The sequence below is a fragment of the Myodes glareolus genome, chromosome 8 (genome assembly GCF_982192425.1).
Source record: "Myodes glareolus chromosome 8, mMyoGla1.1, whole genome shotgun sequence".
Lineage (NCBI taxonomy): Eukaryota > Metazoa > Chordata > Mammalia > Rodentia > Cricetidae > Myodes > Myodes glareolus.
Genome location: NC_142033.1, coordinates 32,921,000 through 32,945,435, shown reverse-complemented (window position 1 = coordinate 32,945,435; position 24,436 = coordinate 32,921,000). Strand labels below are relative to the sequence as shown.

The window sequence follows — 24,436 nt, the reverse complement described above, 5'->3', positions numbered from 1 at the left end:
GATACCCAGGGCCATGCTGTGGCCTCTGCATGCACACACACACACGTGCACATGCACCTACATGTTTGTAAATAAACACACGCTCAAGCATGCCCGCAAACTGTGCACACATGCAGAAATTTGCCCAGTTTTTATCCATCTTTCCAATTTTTGGTGCTTTCCAAACAGTCTTGGCAGCCTTGAGCTAGACAGTCAGCTGGACCGAGTGGCTGAACACCAGGACGGCACATGGCCAGTTTCTGTGATGGCCTTCTGCCTTCCCCACCCAACGGAGGTAGAGGTGTGGGATGGTAGTGATGGAGAAACCCAGACTTCTCGGTAAACTCTTCACACTGAGTTGCCCAACTTGGAGCAGGAGGAGGAAAGCAGACATAACCTCGTCTCTTCTCTCCTCACTCCCAACTTGTGTTATTCCCTAAAGTTTAGAAACCTGACTTGTTCAAGCTGATTAAAAAATATGGGCAACTAAGAAGCTGTATTCAATATTAATATTTTAGAATGTTCACCTAGGGTTTAAAACATCAAACATTTTAGACGTCTAAAAAGCATTAGGGCCTACCCATGCGCCCGATAGCTTGATATAAAACCACCTCGGGGATATGGGTACTGTGTCTCTGGGACACTTCTCTAGTCATGTTCCCCTTCTTTTTCCACACAGGTCACCCCAGGACTAAAGATGGTGGCCATTAATGCTTAACTCTTCAACTGGATATCTTTTCTGTTCCCACGAGTCCTGGCTTTCTTTCTGTGGTATTTCTTGGAAGCATTTAAACTTCTCCTATTTTCAAACACCATGTTGTTTTCTTAGCCAGCTTAAAATACAAATCATTAAACGGCCATGCCCATTACTTTCTGGGTGGTCGGGGCATTTCAGAAGGCAGGTAGAAGTATGATTGAAAAGAACTGGCTTCCCAGTGTGTTTCCAGGAATTCAGACATGTGACACAGGGCCATAGTAAAGATCCAATTAGACTGTCCTGGCTGTTCTGTGGCTCACAGTAGGCAGGAATTATAAAGCTTCATTGGGACACAGGCCTGTTAGTAGTTTAATGGATGAAAATATAACACATTCTACTTAATCCAACTGAATTCCTTAAGTAGATACAAGCATTATGTAAGATTTTTAAAAATCTCACATATAGCTTGATATTGGTGAAAACTCTCAGAATAACTTTAAAATACTAACTGTGTTTATTTGGAAGAAGGTACCAGGGAGTTTATCTATAAAATTTGCTAGCAGGGTGTACTTGGTCTGTCTAAGATTGCTTCTCATAAACATGGTACTTAAGGTCTTGTGGAGATGTGAATGGCTGGAGATCTAGCATAATGGTGATCTCAGGTTTCCTGATTATTAAGCAGAGATTATTTTCTGCAAACATTGCTCCAAAACCTCACCTTATGACCCTGATGTGGAAGGAAAAGGCATTCATCCACCCCATCCTCTCTGTTTCAGAAATAGGCTACATATAAGGGTGTTTGGTTGATTTTTTTAAACATTGATTTCTTTTTCTATGTATGTGGGTATTTTGCATCATGTGTGAGCATGGCCCTTAGAGACAAGAGAGCATTGGATCCCCTGGATCTAGGGTTATAGATAGTTGTGAGCTGTCTTGTAGGTGCTGGGAACAACTGATGGGGTGGGGATGGGGTGGGGATGGGGTGGGGATGGGGTGTCCCCTGCAAGAACAGCAAGTGTTCTCAACTACTGAGCCATCTCTCCAGCCCTGTTTGCTTTTAGTAACAAGTAACAAAATGGCATCAGCTATCAGGGAAAGTGGCTGCTACAAGCTGAGCATCCTCATGACAGAATGCTAAACCAAGGTCATTGGATTCTTAAGCTGGACTGGACAGTGTCTGTATTGACTAGACAACCATCTAAATGAAGTCTAATGCATCTAATAGAAGTCACACACAAGCACAACTGGGCTGAATCACCTCGCTTGAAGGCAGGCTGCAAAGAGGAAGGTGGAAGGAAGTATTATACTCACAGATACATTCTGCTGGGTCCACAGAGACGGCTCAGTAGGTAAAGGAGCTTTCTACCAAACCTGATGATGTTAGTTTAAGCCCTGTGACCAATATGGTGGCAGGAGAGAACAAACTGCCATGTTATCCCCTGACCTCTACACATGTACCAAAGCACATGTATTTCTACATACATATCCACCTAGACCCATAAAATAAATGAATAACTTTTTTAATTTCTAAATTTGAATGCCATAAGACTAGATGTGTACTCCTGGCTTGTCCAAGTGCTGCTCTCCCTAATGTCCCAAGGGTTTGAAGTATTATAAGTGTCTTCCTAGTCCCTTGTATAAACACAAAAATATTAAAAATAGCAGGGAAATTATCATCGTTTCCAGGCAGGTTGGGAAACCCAAAAACCAGAAACCAAGCAAAGCCCCTGTTGCATTTCAAAGTGGATGGAAAGCAGTCCTTATGTAGAAGGATCCTTGGTTAAAAATGTGCTGTGCATTTGGCTTGGGCTGAGAATCAGGTCCCTCTGGAAGGGTTGCAAGCTGGGACTGAACACACACCCAGCACCTTCCCACTCCTGCTGGGATGGGAGACACCTGTTACCTCCCAAGTATGGACACAGGACTTTGGCTTTTTAGTTTCATGAGTAGAAGTTCTTGAAATGACAAAGTCCAGAGATAGCCCTTAGAGACCCTAAAGTATACAACTTCCCCAAGAAACAGCCCTTTGTAGGAGCTGCAGACATGCCTGCCTGGACCTCACCTTAGAAGCCACGTTCCTCTCCCCTGGGCCTGGGGACCACCGTCCATTGTTGATCTGGCCAGCTTCTTGAAAGATGTCTGGACTAGGCTGTCGAACCTGGCGGGACACGACGAGGTGAACACGTCTTTCACTGGCCTGGACAAGAGGACATGAAATTAGCCACTTCACAGACCTGACCATAGGTCCTTACAAGGATACCATGTTCATTTTTACTTTAACGGAAGAATAAAGTGTCGAGCATTTCTTTTCTTGTGCAACGCTGGAGACTGAGCCCAGGGCCTCCGAGCATGCTAGATAAATGCTCCGCCATTGAGGGCCACCCCAACCCCTCTACAGTTCTTCATTTTAAAAAATGTGGTCAAAGCTGGAAGGACATATATTTTAAAACATTTATTTTATTTTTAGTTATATGTAGATGTGCACGTGTGTCTGTGAGTATGTACATGTAAGTGCAGGTGTTCTCCGAGGCCAGAAAAGGGTATTTCTTTGAAGCTATGTACAGATGGTTATGTGTCACAGGGTGTGGGTGCTAGGAACTGAACTCTGGTCCTCTCCAAGAACAGCATGCACACTTAGTCAATAAGCCGTCTCTCCAGCCCCTACTCTAGATTCCTCATGTCAGTACCCAGCTTCTACTTTGGCAAAAGCATAAACTATTCTCTTTAACTTGAAACCAGGGACTAAACATCACTTCAAGGCAAAAAACCTAAGGAAGGTCTGACCCATGCAAGTCTTTGAAGAGACACCATTGTATCTCACTAATGTGCTCTTAGAGACGAGCCTGGCAGCAGAGGAGCGTGGCCAAAAGCCTTTTTGAACAGAACAAGGTGTAGGGTGTGAAGCAGCCAGCATCAGTTCTAGCTCAATGGTCGGCGGTAAAGACTGACCAGGGTGAGAGGTGGCAACCCTGACACTGCAGAAATGGAAATACTGTGTCAGCTTAGAGATTCAGGCACTGAACCTTCGGAATACAGGGATCTCAGCCGAACTAAAGCCACTGCACCTTGACGCTTTTAAGTGACTATCACCAAGTATGATCCTTAAGCACACTGGTACTTAGGCAGAAGATTCAGAATAGCAAATGTACTGCTTATTGGAAAGGTTCATTCCACATAGTAAGTCACTAATTAGCTTTTCGCCACAGGTCGGTTTCCTTTATCCCTGGTTGCGGGTGTCAAGACCCCAGACATACCAATCCCCGAGGTTTCAGATCTGCAGGCCAGACACTGAGACACCCTAGGCCTGAGGAACTCATAGGTACAGGATGGATTACTGAAGCTGAAATGACAATGGCAATGGATCCTTCCACTGCTTTAGTGAAAAGTGGCGATGGAAGATGCACGATTTGATGCGGTTAGAGAGGTACCCGAGCGAAACAAGGTTTGGGAAGCAGGAAGATGGAAAAATGTGAGGTCTGACAGCTTGTGTCATTATTCCTTTTGGCTAATGCCTACTCACCACAGAGACTGATGTGCCTGTCTTCCTCCTACATGAGCATGGGTATGGGGCCATGGAGAAGTCAGGTCACTAAAGAAGGGCCAGGCAGTCCCTGCTTGTCTCCATTAACTCAGACACTGGGGATCAAGATGCTGGCTTTTTGCTGGCTGTGGTTTGAATTGTGTACCCCTCATATGTGGAAATATTAAACCCCCGAGGTGATGGTATTACCGGGTGAGCTTTTGACTCGGTCCCCATGAGTTCCTTCCAGCACGTGAGGATACAACAAGGTACCACATAGAAGAAAGTCGTTTGGGGGTGGAGATGGTTCAGGGGATAAAGGACCTGCTGCACAAGCATGAGGACCTGAGTTCAGATCCCCGCAGCCCATGTTAGATGGGAGAGGCAGCAAAGGTCTGTAATCCTGGTGCTCTTGTGATGAGATGCAGGCAGAGACAGAAGCTGGCTGGCACATGGAGCGGCAAACGAGAAACTTTCCAGCAGGATGGAAGGTAAGGACCAGCACTCTGGTTTGTCCCCCAATCAGCACACACCTCCTGTGGCATGTCCATGCCCACATTCACACACATGAATGCACGCATGTACATATACATGCACACATCACACACAGGGATTTAAATGGGAGGGGGCATATCCAGGTACTGAACCTGCCCATATCTTGATAGTCGGAATTGTAAGAAATGCATTTCTGCTCATACTAGGAAGGTGCTCTGTTTAGGGGACTTTGTTTCCACAACAGTCCACAGAGACCAAGACATCACTTCTCTCGCCTTCCTTTCCAGAGCACATAACTCCCTCTCCCCATCAGGAACGAGGGTTTTAACGACCACGAACTCTGCCAGTGCGGTTGGGTCCTCACAGTTGGCCAGTACTGACCAGATCAATCCTTCCTTATACTGATATCTCTATCCAAAGGCTCTCTTGAAACTCGGGGGTCATCAGGTAAGTGGCTATAAATTAGACTAACTTTTAACACAATTGTTGGGGTGTAGTAAGAGTATGATAAATATCACAATGGATGGGGAGCTAGGTGAGCTAGATTCATTCCATATCCATGGTAGAAAATGCTACCAAATGGCTCTCTAGGGGAAGCTTGAATTTAGCCTGTTTTCTTTATGCACAGCCCTAACCATCCCAGTCAGTGTTTATGTGCCCTCCCTTTGCTAGCCTATCTTGGATTCCCTGGGGTCCCTCACCACATCTGAAGTGTACATCAGAGCAAAATGTACACACACACACACACACACACACACACACACACACACAGCACCCAGGAAGCATATCATGAGAAAAGCAGAGAACACAGGATTATGGCATCACCAACTGTGTTCAGTTCCTAAGAGTGTTGCAATAACTGCGTCTCTTCCTCTGGACTGCAAGCCTCACTCAAAGGTTATCGTCAAGGACTCTCTGAAGCAATCATGGGTAGATAAGTAGCAATGAACACGCGGGTCAAAACCTCAATCACAGAACTTGAGTTTGCTCTCTTATCTTTGGGGAAACTCCAGTGTTGAGAAGGCGCTTGGCAGAGCTTTTGCTCTGGGCTGGAATTGTGTCCTGTCTGTCTTGAACAGTGAGCAGCACATGCTCTGAGTAACACCTTAAGAAATGTGGATGTTGCGGAGTTATGCATGGCTCATCCCGATGGGCAAAAACCCGAATTGCCAAGGAACAACCTGCACAAGCCATTTCCTTCCCACTAGTGAGCACACATTTTTCACTGGGCTTTCAAAGGCTGGCTCAAGAATGAAGCCTTGGCAAGACAACACTCCAATAAATAACACTGGTATCCATTTACTTGCAAATAAATCCTCCGCAAGACTGGCTCTGTGGCTCTCACCAGCCACCTCGTGAATTGTTCTTAGGGAGACAGGTTGGTGCGCTTTCCTTCACAGCCCTGGAGATATGGGGTAGGCTAATGTGTTGGTCTTGGCTCTAACTCTCAAGCAGCTGGAGTCAGGCTTGAGGAACGGTCCTGGGCACTGAGTCTTTATTTCCACTGGTGGGGCTGTGATACATGAAAGGGAAGACAAGGCAGAGGCACAGAAAGGAGGAAGGCAAGAATGACTCCTGGCTCCGCGCCCACATACACGCAGGAGATGGGCTCATCAGAAATGAGAAATGGTGACAAAGTGAGCCATTGCTAACTATAGGCAGTTGATAGAGAACTTGTACATGGCAGTGTGAGCTTCTCCCCCAGTCAAGGGCTTCCCTATTTGTAAGGAAAAGTCCAATTGAATAAGGCATTGGCACTGCTTTGGGGATATATATGTGTGTGTGTATATATATACATATATATGTATATGAATATACATGTCTATACACATATATGAATATGTATCTCCAAATATATGATATATGATGTGTAAGTATAATATATTACATGTGCATATATCTATTATATGCTTAAATTTTTTTTTTTGAGACAGAGTTTCACTGTTGCAGCCCTGACTGGCCTGAAACTCACTATGTAGACCAGGCTGGCCTCAAGTGCATAAAGGTCCACGGCCTCTGCCTGAGTGCTGACATCTAAGGTGTGACCCAAGTGAGCAACAGCTCACATGGCTTTATCTGCTGTGTTTCTTGTGCTGGCTTTATAGACTTCAAGAAGTCTCCACCTTCTCTGGTGTGCTGCACAGTGCCATTCTGTACAAACACATGAGATGGGGGGGGGGGAGTGCCGAATTGACTGTTAGAGACCACAACTGTGCTCTGTGGAGCAGGCAGCCCCTGGGCACTGTCTAGGTCCCCAGGAGATGCGTATTACAAAGGGCAGTGCTTTGACACAGTCAGGTGAGAGCTGGAATGGGACCTACAGAATCAGCTGTGGGGACAGCTGCCTTGTACTTAGTCTTCTGCTCACTCATAAGGGGTTTTCTTGACCTTGACCATCTCTTCCTTAAGATCATCGAGTCTTTTAGGAAGAAGAAAGGGAGCGGTGTTGCAGGTACAGTTGGTGACTTACGCAGGGCCATATAGATCGCAATGACAAAGTCAAAATAATAATTTGGTTCCCAAGTCCCTGAATATGCTGATGGTTGGGTCAACAGACAAAGCCACTCCTCTGCCTCAGCCCCACTTCTCCCTAGGGGACTGGAGGCTGCTACTCCCAGGATGATTTCTCTTTCGCCGTAAAGGAATAAACACGCGGGGGGTACCACACTGGAGAAAGGGCAGTGGGGTCTCCGGGACCAGTAACACTGGTGGGTGCAGCTGCACGGAAGATTCAGCACAACTCGTTGTGAAGGTCACCTTGAAGCACTGCACTGCTTTCCAGGTCCCAGTTTCTCAAGAAAACAGGGAATTTAGAGCCCTAGTGAGCAATCTTCCAGGCCTTGGGAATTGAGCTTAAGGAGATTTAAGTTTAGTCTGTGTGCAGTAAATTGACTCCAGGACCCCGGTAAGACAATTTATGTAAGTAGGGGTTGGATTCCATATGAGCTAAGCTGATCTGTACACACACAGAGAGAGACCTAGCAGGTCTTATTTCACTGGTGGTTCTTATTGGCTCCCAGGGACCTGAATGTTTAAATTCTCACAAAATTCTGCCTTTCCTTTCCAGGTACGGAGCACACTCGTGAGCTGAAGCCTGCATTTAGAGTAAACGTAGGTAACACGAGCCGGGCACTGTTTACTTGCTGGCTCTGTCTGAAACCCTATCACATTCTTTTTAAAAGTTTGAACAGGCTGACTTTCAGCCCTTTGATGAAATAACTGTATGTTTAAATATTATTTCTTCCAAGGAACAAAAAAAAAATCACATGTAAGGTAGTATTACTGAATGCCCCTTCTTTCCCCCAACCTCTGTAAACTGATTTGATTGTTTTCAGTTTCTGGGGTTACAAAGAAAGAAAGAAAGAAAGAAAGAAAGAAAGAAAGGAGGGAAGAAAGAAAGAGAGAGAGAAAGAAAGAGAGAAAGAAAGGAAGGAAGGAAGGAAGAGAGAAAGAAAGGAAGGAAGGAAGGAAGAAACAAGAAAGAGAGGGAGAGAGGGAGGAGAGAGGGAGGGAGGGAAGGAGAGGGAGAGAGAGAGAGACAGAGCGAGAGAAGAGCATGGAGGGCTACTCAATCTGAAAGTCACGATTGCTCTCTTTTTGACCGTACATATCTGAACTACTGAATAAACATAACTCACTAATCTAGAGCTGCATGTGGATGGGAATTCCTCAGCATTTCTCGCAGAATTTCCGGTTCCTGTGGTGATAACGGGGTGGAAAATGCTGATCCTTTGGGATACAGATGTTGAGACATCTTTTTTTCTCCCTCTTTGATCTGGTATCTCCTTGTTCTGTTATCTCAAGTACGACATCAGATAGCTTCAAAAAGTTTGTTTTCCGTCTAGTTATTCTAGTGAGGATGCCCAAAGAGCTTGAGAGATTAACAATGGTGGAAACCCATGTGGTCCTTGCTAAGCTGCTAAGAAGTCCATTGCTTCATGTTGGAGGTGTCTTTCTCTTTACGGCTTTCCTTCTTAACCAGCCTTGACTCTCCATGTGTCTTAACCCTGGGACCTTGTCTATCCAGGTTGCGGCTGAATACACTGAGGTAGGGGCTCAACAAACGTAAAGTTGGTTCAATTTAAACCAGTTGCGGTCTCTGCAGTAACTCTCCCCTGAAGTAACGTAGGAAGGAAAAAAAAAAAAAACCTGTGGTTTGATGGGAGCGAACATGACCAAGAGGACATGTTGTCTGGGAATTACTTTGTGAGGCAAATGTGATTCATGGGGGAGACACACATGGGCAACATAGCCAATGGCTGGGGCCAGGTGGAAATTTGAGTCTCAGTCTTGGAAGGGGACCTAGTTTAACCCCTGAAGCCTGGTGTGTGTTACAAGTATCATGTAACTAAAATGTACTTTTCAGAGACAGCAAGCTATTGCTCAGCTTTTTTTTTTTTTTACAGCATCTATTTTTTTTACATTTCTTTTCCAACTAGCTTTTCCCTAGCTTTTCTGAAAAATAAGTTTCCTTTCTGCTTATAAAGCAAATTGGCTTTGTTTACTAAGCAAAGGGACTTTTTTTAAAAAAAGGAATTCCCACTATTAGGCAAGATTTTACTTCATACATTTACTTTCTCAGGAAAAAAATGTTCTTCTGTTATTAATCTTCAAGAGTAAAATGCCATGTGTAATCAACATTTTTCCAAAGAGTGCAACAGCTTTTCTTTTGCCTGTTGTGAAAGTGCAGTTGTTGGCAAGGAGCTCCAGAATGGGAGTCGCACGGGTGACCTGCAGAGGGCGCTAACAAATGAACACACAAAAGTATTGACCATCCCTTAGGGTCTAGATTTTAAAAATGGAAAAAAAAATTAAGCTGAGATAGCATTTCCCTGAAGAAAAGAAAGGGCCGTCTCTCTCATGTGGCGTCTCATCTGGTCTTTTTCTAGTCTAGCGCTGCCTTTTTGGTTGTGCAAAATCAGGGACAGGAAATGTTCAAGCTCTGAGAAGCAAGCAACCGTGGCCACCTTGTTACCACTGTACTGGGTATTGCTTGGTACATAGAGGCTGCTCAACCAATGATAACTGAGCAAAGCCAGAGGGATAAAAAGTAGAGGTTACATCATAGGGCCAATGAGCGTGTAAAACAAGTGTAAATCTGGTTATGTGGCAAATGGCTTGACAAAAAAAAAAAATCCCTCAGAGACGGAATTAATGAGCAAACAGTACTATATATATTTATATGTTTGCAATTTGACTAATCTATTATAGTTAAATATTTACATATATTAAACACTTACTCACTGAGTGTTTAACCTTGCTAAGCATTGTTCTAGGTACTTCTAGAATATAATATGCTTCTATGTTCTTCTAGACTGGCAGGTAACCATAAAATACGAGCAAAGCAGAATGTGAGGACAGAAGTAGGGAGAGAAGAAGAGCAAGCACACACACTGTAAGACTATCAGTCAAGGTCATGACCCGAGGTACATAGCTCGCCCGTGTCAGCTGAGTTCTCACTTGGGCCTTAGCATTGAAACTGTCAGCCCTTCCTTGACTTCCTGAGAGGGAGGCTCGCATAGCTCACATGGTGAGGTGATGAGTGTTCTGCTCACGTGGGAGTTTCTGACTGGGATCTTAGGGTGACTTCTGACCCACCTGAATCAGATGAGCTGCACTTTCCGGACTGCCGAACCGAAGGTCATGTCCGTTGATGGCCAGCACACGGTCATTCTCCTCTAGCTGGCCGTGTCGGTCGGCAACCCCACCATTCAGCACGTTGAAGATAAATACGCCAGGCTCGTCCACCCTGCGCACAAGCTTTATGCCAAGCTGCTCCTCAGGGCTGCTTTTGTTGAGAATTACGTGGAAGCTGTCGTCCCGAGGTCCATAGGACTCCAGTGCCTGTCCATTGCTTCTGCTACGGAACTTCTGCTCGCGCAGTACCGTGAGCCGCAGCACCTGGCAGGGCTGCCGCAGGAGCCGCAGGGCGTAGTTATGAGGGACATTGCTGATGTCCATTCCATTGACCTGGGGGTGGAGCCATGTGATAGTGAGTGAACCTATCATAAGCCTTCTGAAAAGGACCAGGCCAGCATGAGTTTGATCCTCAGCATCATAAGAATCAAATGAATACAAGTCCAAGTCCACAGAGGAACCAGGAAATTGTTCCCTAGCCTGTTTTTCTCCCTTTAATCCTGTGTTCTAATAGCCTGATTTCCCACAGTAACTTTCTGCCTCTAGGGCTCAGCACTGCCTTGCTTTACCTCTGTCCCTGCAGAGGCCTGTCTGTCTGTATGGTTGCAGAATTCTGGCATTTATTTCTGTTGCCTGCCAATTTTAGTTTTTTTAGTTGGTACAGAAGGAAGAAAAAAATTTTGAAAGGAAAGACACTCAAATGATTTTTTTTTATTTGTTTGTTTTAAATTTCTAGACAAGCTTTCTCTGCATAACAACTCTGGCTGTCCTGGAACTCCCTGTGTAGACCAGACTGGCCTTGAACTCATAGAGATCTGACTGCCTCTGCCTCCCAAGTGCTGAGATTAAGGGCGTGAACCACCACTAGCCAGCTCAAACAGTTACATTCTTAAAGTGAGGTGCATTCAGAGCACCTGGCCACTGATCTGCACCCCAACACCAGATAATGATATCCAACACTATTTAGACCAAAATGAGTTGATGTTTTCTTTCCAAAAATCTTCAACGTAATTTTTCTTACTGAGTTATCTGTACTTTCACCTTCAATTATTCTATATTGTGTGTGTGTGTATGTGTGTGTGTGTGTGTGTGTGTGAGAGAGAGAGAGAGAGAGAGAGAGAGAGAGAGAGAGAGAGAGAGAGAGAATGTGCTTAAATGTGTGAGTATGTTTATGCGTTTCATGTTGTAGTATCTGTGAGTGCTGCCTGGGCATATGTGAGTGTGTGTGCATGTCAGAACATCTGGGTGAGTGTGCCTGACAAAGTGTTAATGTCTTTGTATGTTATGGTATCAGTGTTAATGTGCCTGAGTGTGAGCCGAGTGTGTTTTCACATTGTATTATCTGAGTGATTCTATCTGAATGTGTGTGTGTGTGTGTGTGTGTGTGCGCTTGTTATAGTATCTGTGTTATTAGGCCTGAATGTGTACATTGTTGACACAGTATCTGTGAGTGGGCCTGTGTGTGTGTGGGAATGTGTTGTATGATATGGCATCTGTCATTATGCCTGGGTGTGTGTGTTGTATGACACGGTATTTATGAGTGGGTCCGAGCATTCATCTGCAGACGTGAGTGTGGCAGTGTGTGTAGGGATGTCAGGAACTGAGGGAGATGTCTGCAAGGTCTTCTGATAATGCTCTAATTATAAAGGGGTGCAGGGGTTGGAATAATTTCAGACAAACTAATGCACAAGGACTTTCCTAGGCTATTTACTGCAAGGGTGATCACTCTATAGCACTCCTAAATATCCTGAAGCTGGGCCTCGCACTGGGGCCTCACTAACGATCCAACCCACAGGGCGGCTGCTGCCTCTGATTTTCTGGCCCTAATTACCCTGACTCCACAGGCCCAGCCAGGAGGCTACAGCTCCCAGTGTTTGTCACCATTCCGGAAGAAAACAGTTCCCAGCAGTCCTGCACTCTGCTTAGATTTTGGGAGCTTGCTAACATTGCTTGTTCTTGAAGCCAATTGTTAGAGGCACTTTGGAATGAGTTTTGAAATAGCCTTATTTGAGGTCAACCATGGCCTCCTGCTACAGTTAGAGATAGATGAGGCTCCCTCAGTTAAGTTGAGGTACCCCCTCATCCAAACACAAGGGAACACTACCCTGAAGGTGGCAGAACCTGATATCCCATTAACTCAGGCCATGGGAACTCATGGTCACCTGGTAAATGTCCCTGGCATTTCTTTTATCTTCTAGTTGCTTCCAGCTGAGGGCCAAAGAATGGATTATTCTCATGCAGCCCTCCCAGGCACGGTAGTCTCAGCTGGAACAGAGCAAGCCCTTCTGTAACTGGGGTCCCAGCATTTGTGGCCCACTTGAGTGATGGGCCCCGCCTGGTGCAAAACCCCAGAGACCAATGGGAATGTCAACATTTCTGCGGTAACCGTTTTCAATTATTTCTCCTCTTATCCCAATTAGTTTGCCAAACAAACAGTTCACACTGGGACAGGAGCTGTCCCTCTGCTGCCTGCAAAGGGTGGGATGGAGCTGTTATCTGAGTATCAGATAAGAAGTAGATGAGAGGGGAGGCCGTGCTAGTCCCCTTTGGCTCACATTTGGCATCTGTCTAATAGACAACAGCTCTCCCCCCCTTCCTTTCTGTCCAAAAAATTCTTCTGTAAAGTCTCCCTTTCATCTGTGCCTTGGAGGACAGTGTGCCCAAGCCAGGTCATTCCACTCCTGAGTCCTGGGGAATGCCTCTGGGTCATGAGACCAGATTGGAGATGACTATTGAGCTACAGATTTCCTATAAGAGGGTGTCTGAATGCAATTCGATCAAATACAACAGTTGCCACTAGTCGGCTTTCTAAGTTAAGAAAAAAAAATATGTGCTCCAGTCTTATTTTATACTAATGCTTCTTTTAAAAGGAGAGGCCACAGAAAGAGCAAGAAGAGAAAAGAAGGAAGCAGTAAGTGGAGAAAGAAAAGGGTGTGGATGAAAACATAGCAGATGGGGAGCGAGAAGACAGAAAATGATACAGTAGCAAAGAGATCTGTTACATTAGAATTCTTCATATGAGGTTTATCTCAACACAACGGTGGAAAGCGAGTCTTTGTATCATTTTATCTACTCCACTTGTCCTCTACCTATCCACTTACCCACCCTCCTACCCACCCATTCATCCACCTGTTTGCCCACCCACTCATTCATCCATCCAATTATCCACCCATCCAATTATCTGTCTACTGACCTAGCTACCCATCCACTACTGGCTCTGAAGGATTCCACCTATTCATCCACCTATCCACTTACCCACCCATCTTTCCGCCCATCTATCTATCCTACCTATCATTCAACCATTATTGACTTCCAAGGGTTTAGACTATGTGCCTTTCACAGCCTACAGCTCACGGTCTTGTAGCTTATAGTTACACGACCATGCCTCACAGGCACCTTGAGAATGACGTCTCCCGGCAGCAGCCGTCCATCTCTGGCAATCACTCCGTCACGGTAAATGTGCTGAATAATGATGTGAACCAGCGGGGTTTCGCTGCCCCCCACCAGCCTAATGGAGAGGCTTTCACTGGGATCCACTCTATTGATTTTGATGCTTGTAATTTCCCCATCTGGAATCAGGTGGTACAACCTTGGGAAGGCTGAAATGGACAAAAACAGGATTCGTTTCAGACCTTCTTGCCAAACTAAACTGCTCGCTGCTCCTCGTGCGCCTTCCCCGCTTTCCTGCCTCGGTGCCAGCACACATTCTCTGCCGGAATGTTTTTCATCCTGGGCCGAAACCCAGTTTTTCCTTCAAGGCAAGCATGAAATAATCCCTTCCAATTAAACTTCACCCTGATTCCTCTTTTCCTTGCTGTCTCTAAACGCATGATCCCGTTAAGGCTGACAACTTCTCATGGCATTCAGCCTTCCAGTATTGCTAACTATGCCGATCTCTCACATCAGCAACCAGACTCTAGAATCTAGCAACCAGCTTCGCTATCAGGCTGCATGTGGCTGTCTTAACCTGGCTATCTCGATGTCAATAATATCTGGTTGACTGCTTCAATTAATGTTTAAACTACTTTGATCATTCAGCAGAGGCAGTGATTTCTGGCTGCTCCATGGTTCTGTGCATAGACCTCTCTGTCCACGGGCGCCTCTGGCTGATGCTGACTGCTGGAATAGGAGTGAACGAATGAACAGATATCTTCAGGGAACGAAGTACAATTTCATGACAGAATCTGCCCTTCTGAGAAGTCCTCGGAAGATCTCAGAGACTATGCTTTTCAGACCTAAAGAATCTTCAGCCCTTTGGCAGGCACTGTTGTCAATAGCAGACAGTCAGAAGAACCTAGTTCAAAGTCACGAAGAGGCCAAGATCATAGGCTTATGGCCACCTCCTGGAAGTTTGTCCCTCATCTGCCTGGATCACCGAACTCAGCGCTAGAGAGAAATCAAAGACTATGTGAGCTGGTGTTTCCTAACTTCAGTATTCGATCCAAGAGTCAGCTTTCCCCAGGACACATTTCTTGATCCTCCCTGGCTGTGCCAGATAGAGAGTAGTTGTCTGGGTCCCTACACAGCTCCACAGTGATAGGCAGTCCTTTATTCACGTGTGTGTGTGTGTGTGTGTGTGTGTGTGTGTGTGTGTGTGTGCGTGCTGGGGTGCACAGAGAGGAAGCTGGGAAGTAAGGTGACTATGTCAGGAACACACATGGCCTCAATAGTTTCCCAGAAGCCAGGTGTTCACAGCCAGGTCAAAGTTCACAGGCACAGGCCCTAGGGACCAAGAACCCAGAAGCACCGACTGGCACTGTTTTTCACTTCAGTTGGAATCTAAGTGTCTAGAGGGGACACCAACTGCTGAGAATATGTCACACCTAGCCTAGCTGGAAAAAGGCTCCTTCGTGTAGCTTGAAGCTCAGTTAGCATGCAGAAGTCAGGGACAGTTAGTGTCCAGTGCCTGCTGACAGCTGTCTTCACCCTTTAGCTTATAACTTGGGCAGAAAGACTATGAGCCTGATTCTGTATAAAGCTACTTTTCGGGACTATTTTCAAAGCCTAGAACCATAGTTCATTTTCTTAAATGAACTCAACTCTTTGTGAAAATTAAACAGGAAAAGAAGTTACTTGCAATTATTATACAGCATAATTAATGAGGTAATGTAGTGGCTAGAGGAAACCTGTGACATTGTGAATGTGGGTTCTAAACTCCAGATTTAATTTAATGGCTGTGAATGTCTTCTGTGAGACTGTGAGTAACTCCTAGTGCTAACAGTACGTGAGTTACGTGTTTACATTGCTCTGTCATATTAAGAAGGCTTTAAGCTTTTGTCAGAACATGTCTGATATCAACGAATGGAAAGCTTTTGAAAAATCATTTTAAGCAAAGGAAGTTTTGGAAATAACCATCAAAGCTCCTGATTTTTCCCTCTTTCCCCTTTCTGTTTTACAACAGATACAAACATTGTTCCCTTAAACAACTGGAGATATCTGATTCCATGATTAGCAAGGACAAGCCCGTCACCACCCTCTTAAGTGTTGTTCCTTAGAGCTCGGCCAGTGAGATCCTCATGACCTTGAAGAGTTAAAAGGATTTTTTAGACTGTCAAAATTGTCCTAGTATAGCCAAAAGAATTTGACCAAAGTTCTGTTTTTGTCTGAAGATTAAAGAATTTAAAAACATTCTTTTCTGTGCACTGAACTAAGAAATGGGAACACATATTTTCAGTCCTCCTACTGACCCTGTGAAGGTGGCTTCTCATCCCAGGTGAAGAATTAGGTTGGCAATAGGAAGGAGATGGAGTGTCCTGATTGGTCAGCAGCTGAGAGGCACGAGAAGCCACAGGCATGTGAGGGTAGAGCACGGAGGGTGCGTGGGGAGAGCCCTGAGGGCGTGTTGGAGGCATGGAGGGCGCTGGGGAGAACATGGAGAGCACGAGGAGAGAGCACGGAGGGCACGTGGGTGGGCACGGAGGGTGCGTGGGGTGGGCACGGAGGGCTCATCAGAGAGCATTGGGGGCACGTGGGGAGAGCATGGAGGGTGAGTGGGGAAAGGACAGCACAGATGAGTCAGGAGACTTAGATACTGCTCATGAATTTTCCAAGGGCAGAGTAAATAAAGTGCCCGGGGCTTTAACTTTCAACTCCAAAGAGTGTTTTGGAAGGTTTTAAAAGATCCAGAGCTTGAAATTAAAATCACGATGGCCCCGATGTGTGTGTGTATGTGGGGTGGGTGTGTGGTGACTTTGGGCTTCTTACCTAACCTCTCTGGATCATTTTCCTTGTAAACTAGGAAATGACAATCCTTATCTCATCTCAGCATTCTTTTTTTTTTTTTTTTAAATTTATCTATCTATCTACCTATTTATATGTATATAGTGTTCTGTCTGCATGTATGCCTGCACTCCTGAAGAGGGCACCAGACCTCACTGTAGAGGGTTGTGAGCCACCATGTGGTTGCCAGGAATTAAACTCAGGGCCTCTGGAAGCAAACAGAGGTTAACCTCTGAGCCATCTCTCCAGCCCCTTATCTTGGCATTCTTCTGACACATGTGTGACTCAGGGCACTGACTGTTGCTGACGAGCTGCTCTTGGTTTTTAATGCTGTTATTTTACTGTACAGTTAATAAAAAGCAGATACTGTGCTTGTCTGCAAGCCCAGTGGTGTCAGGAGACAAAGGTAAGAGGCTCGCTGCGAGTTTGGGATCAGCCCGATCTTCACAGTAAGTTCTAGACTAACCGAGACTTCAAAAAATTATTTTCTGAGACAGACCCTGTCTCAAAAAAATGTTAATTTAACCTAAAAGCTTCAATATGAAATGGTTAGAAAGCTGGAAATCAGTATCTCCTCAGCTCCGCTTACGCCGGGGAAAACATAAGTCATACCTGAACTAAGATACAATAGCTTTCTGTGGCTTCACAGGTCAACGAGGGCATTTGGAACAAGCTGAGTCTACTCTCTGTGTGCCTTAGTATACTTTGCTAAAACCAGGAATAAGGACAGTGAACCTTCCTGGAATCCACTAGTGACGTGGAGATGTGCCCTGGTCACAGGCTTCTTGTGACGACTCAATGAGAAAAGGCGTGCAGAACACTTGAGTGTCTCATGTGCAGGCATGGTAAGAACGCTTGTCTGTCAGTCTGCGCCAGTCTGTAAAGACGCTTTTCAGGGTCCCACAAGAGAGGTCAGTGGCTCGAGGCCCTTGCTGACCTGAGTTCCAGCCTCAGGCCCCACACTGGGAAAGGAGACTACCAGTCCTCCCAAGCTGTCCTCTGACCTCCGCATGCACTGTGACACACGAGCACATGTGTATGTGGGCATGCGCAGCCACCTTCACCCGCACACAATAAATAAGTGAATGAAGAAAATTAAGGCCATAAATCAAAACAAAGGAGCCAACTTGTTGCCTATTGGTTTGTACAGAACTCGTGGTATCCACGGCCTTTTCCATCTCAGTCGAAGACTGTGTATGCTGCCGTGCAGTGAGAATGATTTAAAAGAAAATCTCACCCTCTAACTATGGTAATTATCTTCACATGCGTTAAGCTAGCACCTGAAGTTCAGGAAGCAGATGCATTTTCCCTCATCTGCGTAGAAAGACGACAAAGAAGACGCACGCTTCAGCCCTTATGCAGATGGAGAGGCCGATCAAGGGTAAAAACCAAGGCTTGGGAAGAGAGGGGTCACAGAGGGTGGGTGGTGGTCAGGCTGTTAGCATCCCTGAAGTGACTCTGGAAAACCAGCCTGTGGCCAGCCTGGGGGGAGGGGTGGGGATTCCAGTTACCTTCAGGGACAGTGGCGTTCTCAGAGCTCTCCCTGCCCTGGTCAGCGTGGTTGGCAACGGCACTTCCGCTCTTTGTCCTTCGAAGAACACTCAGAGCTCTGTTGATCTTTTTGAAAGATCGGCTTCTCATGGTGGAGCGCTCAAAGGGCCGTGCTAAGGAGAGATGTAACGGAAAAGGGAGTCACAGGTTTACAGCCATCATCCTTTAGCCAAGTGTGCCGCTCTGGGCCTGGAATCCCAGCACTCAGGAGGTCAGACAGGAAACCCAGGAGGTCAAAGTCAGCACGGAGGGAGACTCTGCCTCAATACAAACAGAAAAGGGATAACGGAAAGAAAGAAACCTCTTACGTATAAAAGAGATGAAATGGGATAATACGCTATTAAAACAGTGATTGCCTCTTAGTGACAAGAGTTTATTTACCCATATTTCTAAATTCTCTTGTAATAAAATAGCATATCTCTCTTATGTAAAATCTTTCTCCCCCTTTGGCAGGCAGGAACCATAAGTCATCAGGGCCTCACCTCAACTGCCTTCACCAAGTCAGATTACACAGCCATAAAAATCTGAGCACTCACAGTTCCTCTTCACTTTGGAGAACTGGACATGGAGTGGCTGCCAAAACTACCAGAACCATTTCCCCTTAAAAAAAAAAAATCATTTCCAGAACTTTCCACCACGAGTATTCTACAGAGGGCAATCCCAGGGAAAACCAAGAGCCTGTTCCCGGACACCCACCCGTCTGACTCACCCCTGGTTCGGTTGCTCCGGCCAGAGTCCGAGAGGTTAGCTACCACCTCACCCTCCTCCACTGCGGACACGTAGGCAGGGTTGTCTAGGCCAGGCTCGTCGGTCATTAAAGAGATGGTGGCAGCAGCCGAAAGCTCTGAGGAGAGTGGCATTGCTGTGAGGCTGGCACAGCCATCCATGCAGCCATCTTGTGAGCGCCTTTTCCGGTCCTTGGTCAGGCCATAGTGGGAGGCACCTTTGCAGCTGGAGCAAATCCAAATGGGGCAGTTTAGTCAGGACTCCAAATACATACATCTACCCGTGTATAGCCCAGCCTTCCCCTTTCACACATACAAATTCAATATGTGCTTGCCAGCCAGATACATTAATGACTTGAAATTAAAATTGCCTATTTCATTCTCCCAGCATAATCTCCACATTGGCTGATGAGCAGTAGGAAATCGAATCTACCTGACTGTGGTGTGGAAAAGGAGAGCTCTAACGTTTGGACTTGGCAGTGGCTTCTTACTGGAGTCTATTTTGACTATGAATGACCTTCATCACATTCCCACTCCTTTCTTTTGGGTTTGATCCCACAGCGTTGGACATAAATATACAAGGTCACTCCCAGATCCCATATTTAGCTGACCATGGAAACAGAACTGCCCTTGCCATAAAGCCACAAGGCTTACTCAGAACTGCTATTCTCTAGGGGTAGGCGTGGTGGCTTCCATTTCTGTCCCGTTCCTAGGTCTGTTGGGGCCTCCCCTGCTCTTCAGAGGGACCAATACCAGGGGCTCAGGGGCTCTCACACACTGGAAAGTGTCATGTGCCATAGATTGGGAAATAAAAACATCTTTTTTTTTTATTAACAGAAGCTCCTTCTGACCATTTTCTTGTTTCTATCCACCTTACTCATTATTCCATCTCACCAAAAACCAAACCTTGTAAGTAGACCAGTCATTGGTACAATAGGGGAAGGGAGGAATGCCCAGGGCTCAGAAGACCAAAGTTAGAGCCAATTTAGAGCCTTATTTTTCATGAACGCATTTCACTGCCAGCAGGCTAGTCAGGTCCGTTCACTGACCAAGTCTTTGGTCAGGAACTGCTGGAGAGGGCAGCCAGATGACACAGTTGCTGTCTGAACAGAAATCGCACTAATGAGCTCCTTCAAGCGGCCATAGGTATGCTGATTATATTATTCTTTTCAGTTTGCTACACAAACCCCGTATCAGCAGTTCTCAGTTTATGGCTTGCAAACCCCTTTGGGGGCTGATTGACTTTCACAGGAGTCTCCTGGGACCCTCAGAAAACACATATATTTGCATTATGACTCATAATTTACATTAAGATTCATGTAGCAAAATTACAATTATGAAGCAGCAATGACAATAACTTCATTGGTTGGAGGACCACATGAGGAGCTGTATTAAAGGGCTGCAACATTAGGAAAATTGAGACCCACTGAAGTATGCTATTCGAGTCTTTTATTTTCTATTTATTTGCTTATTTTTCTTTTACAACATTTGCAACTTGAATGATGCTTTGTGTCCTTGAGAGGACACAGAAGCCACTGTGCATCTGCAGTCAGCAGGCTTCAGACTGACTGTAGACACATAAGAAATGACTGAAGGGATTCTAGAGGCAGGGAAGACTTGCCCTCAGTGTAGCTAGCTGTGTGATCTGAAGCGATTAGATTGGATGGTTAAAACTTCTGCCCTAGGGACTGGAGAGATGACTCAGAGGTTAAGAGTTCTGGCTGTTCTTACAGAGAACTTGAGTTTACTTTCCAGCGCCCCCCTCCCCCCACTGTCAGACAGATCATAACTACCTTCAACTCCAGCTCCAGGGACTCGACACTCTCCTGGCCTCTGTGGCATTCCCCCACCACCACGCAACCAATCAATCAACCAGTCAATCAACTAATCAATATACACATTCACTGTAAACAATTCATGTACCTCAGAAATAAATTTAACAAACACTAAAAATTATCCACACCTCTTAGATTTTCATCCTACACATAGCTCTTGGTATAAAGTTTGGTTGCCATTAAGTTCGGTCAGGAGCTTAGTACCTTGCTAGATACAGTCAGTTCTCGGGAAATGAAGCCATGAATTCACCCGTTCTGAGACACTCGTTTCTCTTACTTTCCCATGTCTGAGACCAGGAGGTACTGAGGATTCCGAGCAGTATCCGCTGCCAGGCAGCAGCTGTGGTGTTGGGACCACTGCCTGGGCATGGCTGCCACCACTGTCGCGTCCCTCCCACTGTGCTGGGTTCACGCTTTTCTTTACTCCACTGAGTGGAGTTGCCCTGCAAACGTCTTACAACAGAATCCACCACGGACATGGCTATACTATCCATCCCACTCCTCAGTTCTCAGCAGAGGAGCATTTTCCTGCAGTAGACGGGCATTAACAGAGACCCCCCAAGCGGACGATGCGCAGTGAGAAACTTTGGAACACTCAGTCCTAGATGGGATGTCTTCGTCAGATCTCTCCCCTCTAGGCTGAGGGATCTATGCAGATGAGGAGGTGGGAACAGTGTTAGGAGCCAGAGGAGGTGGATGCTCCAAGGAAACAGTGTCTTCCAGACACAACAGGACTCAGACACATGCACACTCGGAGAGACTGAGACACCACACACATGTTCAAACCAGATAAATCCCAGCACTAAGGAGAGAAGTGGGAGCAGAGTCCCACTACTAATCCAGAAGCTCCCTCAATGATACCTGCTTGGAAAGGGGAAATGAGTTTTCTCCAACGGCGTGCCACTGGGTGTATCAATTATTCTAGACAGTCCCCATGCCCCAGAGTAGTGTCCCATCACAAACAAACCCCATGATTATGTGTGCTTTTAGTTTTGTTTTGTTATTTTTGCTCTTATTGGTTTTTTTTATTGTTTTAATTTTCTTTTCCTTTTTCTTTCTTTTTTTGAGGGAAAGAGAGAGAACCCAAAGTTGTATTGGGACGAAAGTGGGGACAATCTGGGAGGAGTTAGGGAAAGAATACGATTAAATATATTTATGACGAGGCCATTCTACTTCAGCATCGGAATGAAAAGTTGCTGAATAAAAAAACCAGCGGAGGGGGCCAGTTTTGTTTTAATGAAGCAGATATCCATCCCTAGGAGAATGTCTACAATGTTGTTATTTTATTTCAAGGGAAAAAGCAAATGGTTTATTTGCTTTGATTTACTTCATGTGTATGAGTGTTTTGCTTACATGTATGTGTGTGAACTATGTGCATGCCTGGTGCTGGCAGAAGACAGAAGAAGGCATCAAATCCCTGTAACTGGAGTTACAGATGGTTGTGAGCCACCATGTTGGTGCTGGGAACTGAATCCAAGGCCTCTAGAAGAGCAGCCAGTGTGTGTGTGTGTGTGTGTGTGTGTGTGTTTTGAGACAGGGTTTCTCTGTATAACAGCCCTAACTGCCCTGGAACTAGCTCTGTAGACCAGGCTGACCTCCAACTCACACAGATCCGCCTACCTCTGCCTCCCAAGTGCTGGGTTTAACACCAAGCACCACCACTGCCCAGTTTCAGCCAGTGCTCTTAACTGCTAAACCCTCTTTCTAGCCCTCAAAGGCTCCATCTCAGGGCAGGAAAGGTGGTTCGGTGGTTAAGAGCATTTGCAGAGGGTCCTCATTCAGCTCCCAACACCCATGTCATGTGGCTCACATAACCTCCTGTAACTCAAGATCCGGAGGGCTCTGCCTCCTCTGCCTCCATGAGTACTCCTCCTGTACTTATGTGCACATACCCTCACACACACACACACACACACACACACACACACACACACTTTAGAAATAAAGTAAATGTTTAAGAACATGTTTTTCTTCATTAGAAAGACACTCGCAAAGAGAAGAAAAGCAGTACTGCGTTTGTCATGGAAAAGGATCGCCTGTTTCACACCAAGCAAGGCAGCCCAGGCCAGAGGGAGTAGCTGGGTTAACCTAAGTGCATTTTAAAGCCAATAGAGCCTGCTGTGAGTAACCTAGTCATGCTTAAGGGTGTTTGGGTAATTTAACTGGAGATACATTTTAATGCCCCCTTGTCTTGTTAGTAAATACAATACAATGCTTTTAATAACTAGTGGCATTTTAAATGTGATGACATGCGGCGTTGCTCTCAGGAGAAGGGGCCTGTGATTACACAACTTCACACCCACATTTTCTAGAAGATGGACAGGCCTGTAAGCTGGAGCGTCTACTTTTGAGTTGCCCCCAGAACTCCTCCTGGGAAGCCTTAGCATCCCTTTCGAAATGGTGAGGTACTTTTTTTTTTTTCATCCTCATCCGTTACTTTGGCTTGAAATTACTCTGCTTCAGAAGAGTATAGTGGTTGATATGGGGAATTTAAAAATTTGGAAGAAATACTGTGTGATGGAAAAAATCAGAGCCAGCTCGCGCTGGAGAGCGCCAAAGCTGTAACCTGAGAGCGGAACGCTTCTCTGTAGGCCAGCAGCATTTGGTCAGCAGTGCACGGAATGGAAGATTTGGAGACAGCATCTCTTTGTGGTGCTTGACCAAGCAGTGTCCTTGACCATGTACGTGCTCAGCCAGAGCAGGGGATGCATTTCCCTAGAAAATGGGTGCCTGGGTTGGCACAAGCTGTGGCTTTCTTCGAGGGACATAAACTGCCCCATTGAGAAAGCTGAATCTCATCCTTGTGCCTTAAGAGAACTGGAGAGGATCAAATCCAAGACCATAACTGCTTCTCAGATTCCTGGGGCTCTACGGACTTTTTTTTTTTTTTGAATCTAGAAGAAGGAAACAGCGTTAAATGAATGACGAGACTCCTCCTTGGCACTCGATTCCCAGCTAGTTAGAATAGCTGGGGAGGGTGCAGAATCTACATGGAGACATTCGGACTCATGAGCTCTGGATAAAAACCAGGGTAACGACTCACCCTCCTGTCATGTCAGCTTTCTCCATCTTCTCGGCTTAGCCTGAATCTGCGGCCAAGTGATGGATGAAAGCAGTGGCTGTACTTACTAATTATCGCTTCTGCGGTGACGGATACTGGGGGGCTCTTGATGTATAGGCACAGTCGAGCGAAGAAGAAGGGGAAGAGCTGACTGATGTTAGCCAGGACAGGAGGACAGGCTGCACCCTGGCTGCATTCAAAGCCAGCAGGATTTATGCTCCCTTCAGTTACCCTGAGCCCTAAGTACTCTCAGGTGCTGATGGCCATGGACTTGAAGGATGAGCATAAGGAACATTGAGCACCATTGCTTCAACTCAAGCCACAGATTCTGGATATGCTGTCTGCCAAACATGCATCCTGGAATCATTTTTTCTTGGTACTGATGAAGTCTGGGTCCTGAGCTCCTCCACTGAAGCCAGCAGCCAGTGACAGATCAATCTGCTTCTGAGGGCACCAGCACCAGGTGCCCTGGAATTTGGGGTTGGGGGGATTGAATGTGTGAAGAGGAAATGAACCCTCTTCCTACAAAAGTCTCGAGTTTGTGGTATGAGTTGCTAATGGGAGCTGGAACTAGGATCCGGACGGAGCCCAGACATGGTTCACAAAGGTCCTAAGGGGGACCTCCACAGAGCTCAGCCTGCCTGATGGGGGTGGTCCTAGCTCATTTGCAGGGAGGGGCTTCCTGCTGTCTGTGAACTGGCCCACTTATAATAGCCT

General features: G+C 45.9%; 1 protein-coding gene across 6 annotated transcripts in view; it reads right to left on the bottom strand.

The window, feature by feature from the left end:
- Positions 1–24,436, bottom strand: part of Lnx1 (ligand of numb-protein X 1) — a 115,183-nt gene that overhangs the window by 12,281 nt on the left and 78,466 nt on the right. For all 6 annotated transcript variants that reach the window (XM_085691771.2, XM_048415138.3, XM_085691772.2 and 3 more), the window contains 5 exons: positions 18,808–19,049; positions 18,059–18,211; positions 13,725–13,927; positions 10,290–10,661; positions 2,739–2,873 (listed from right to left, as the gene is read on the bottom strand). In XM_085691771.2, the coding sequence (XP_085547897.2) occupies positions 2,739–2,873; positions 10,290–10,661; positions 13,725–13,927; positions 18,059–18,211; positions 18,808–19,049 (1,105 nt within the window). The remainder of the gene's footprint in view (positions 1–2,738; positions 2,874–10,289; positions 10,662–13,724; positions 13,928–18,058; positions 18,212–18,807; positions 19,050–24,436) is intronic.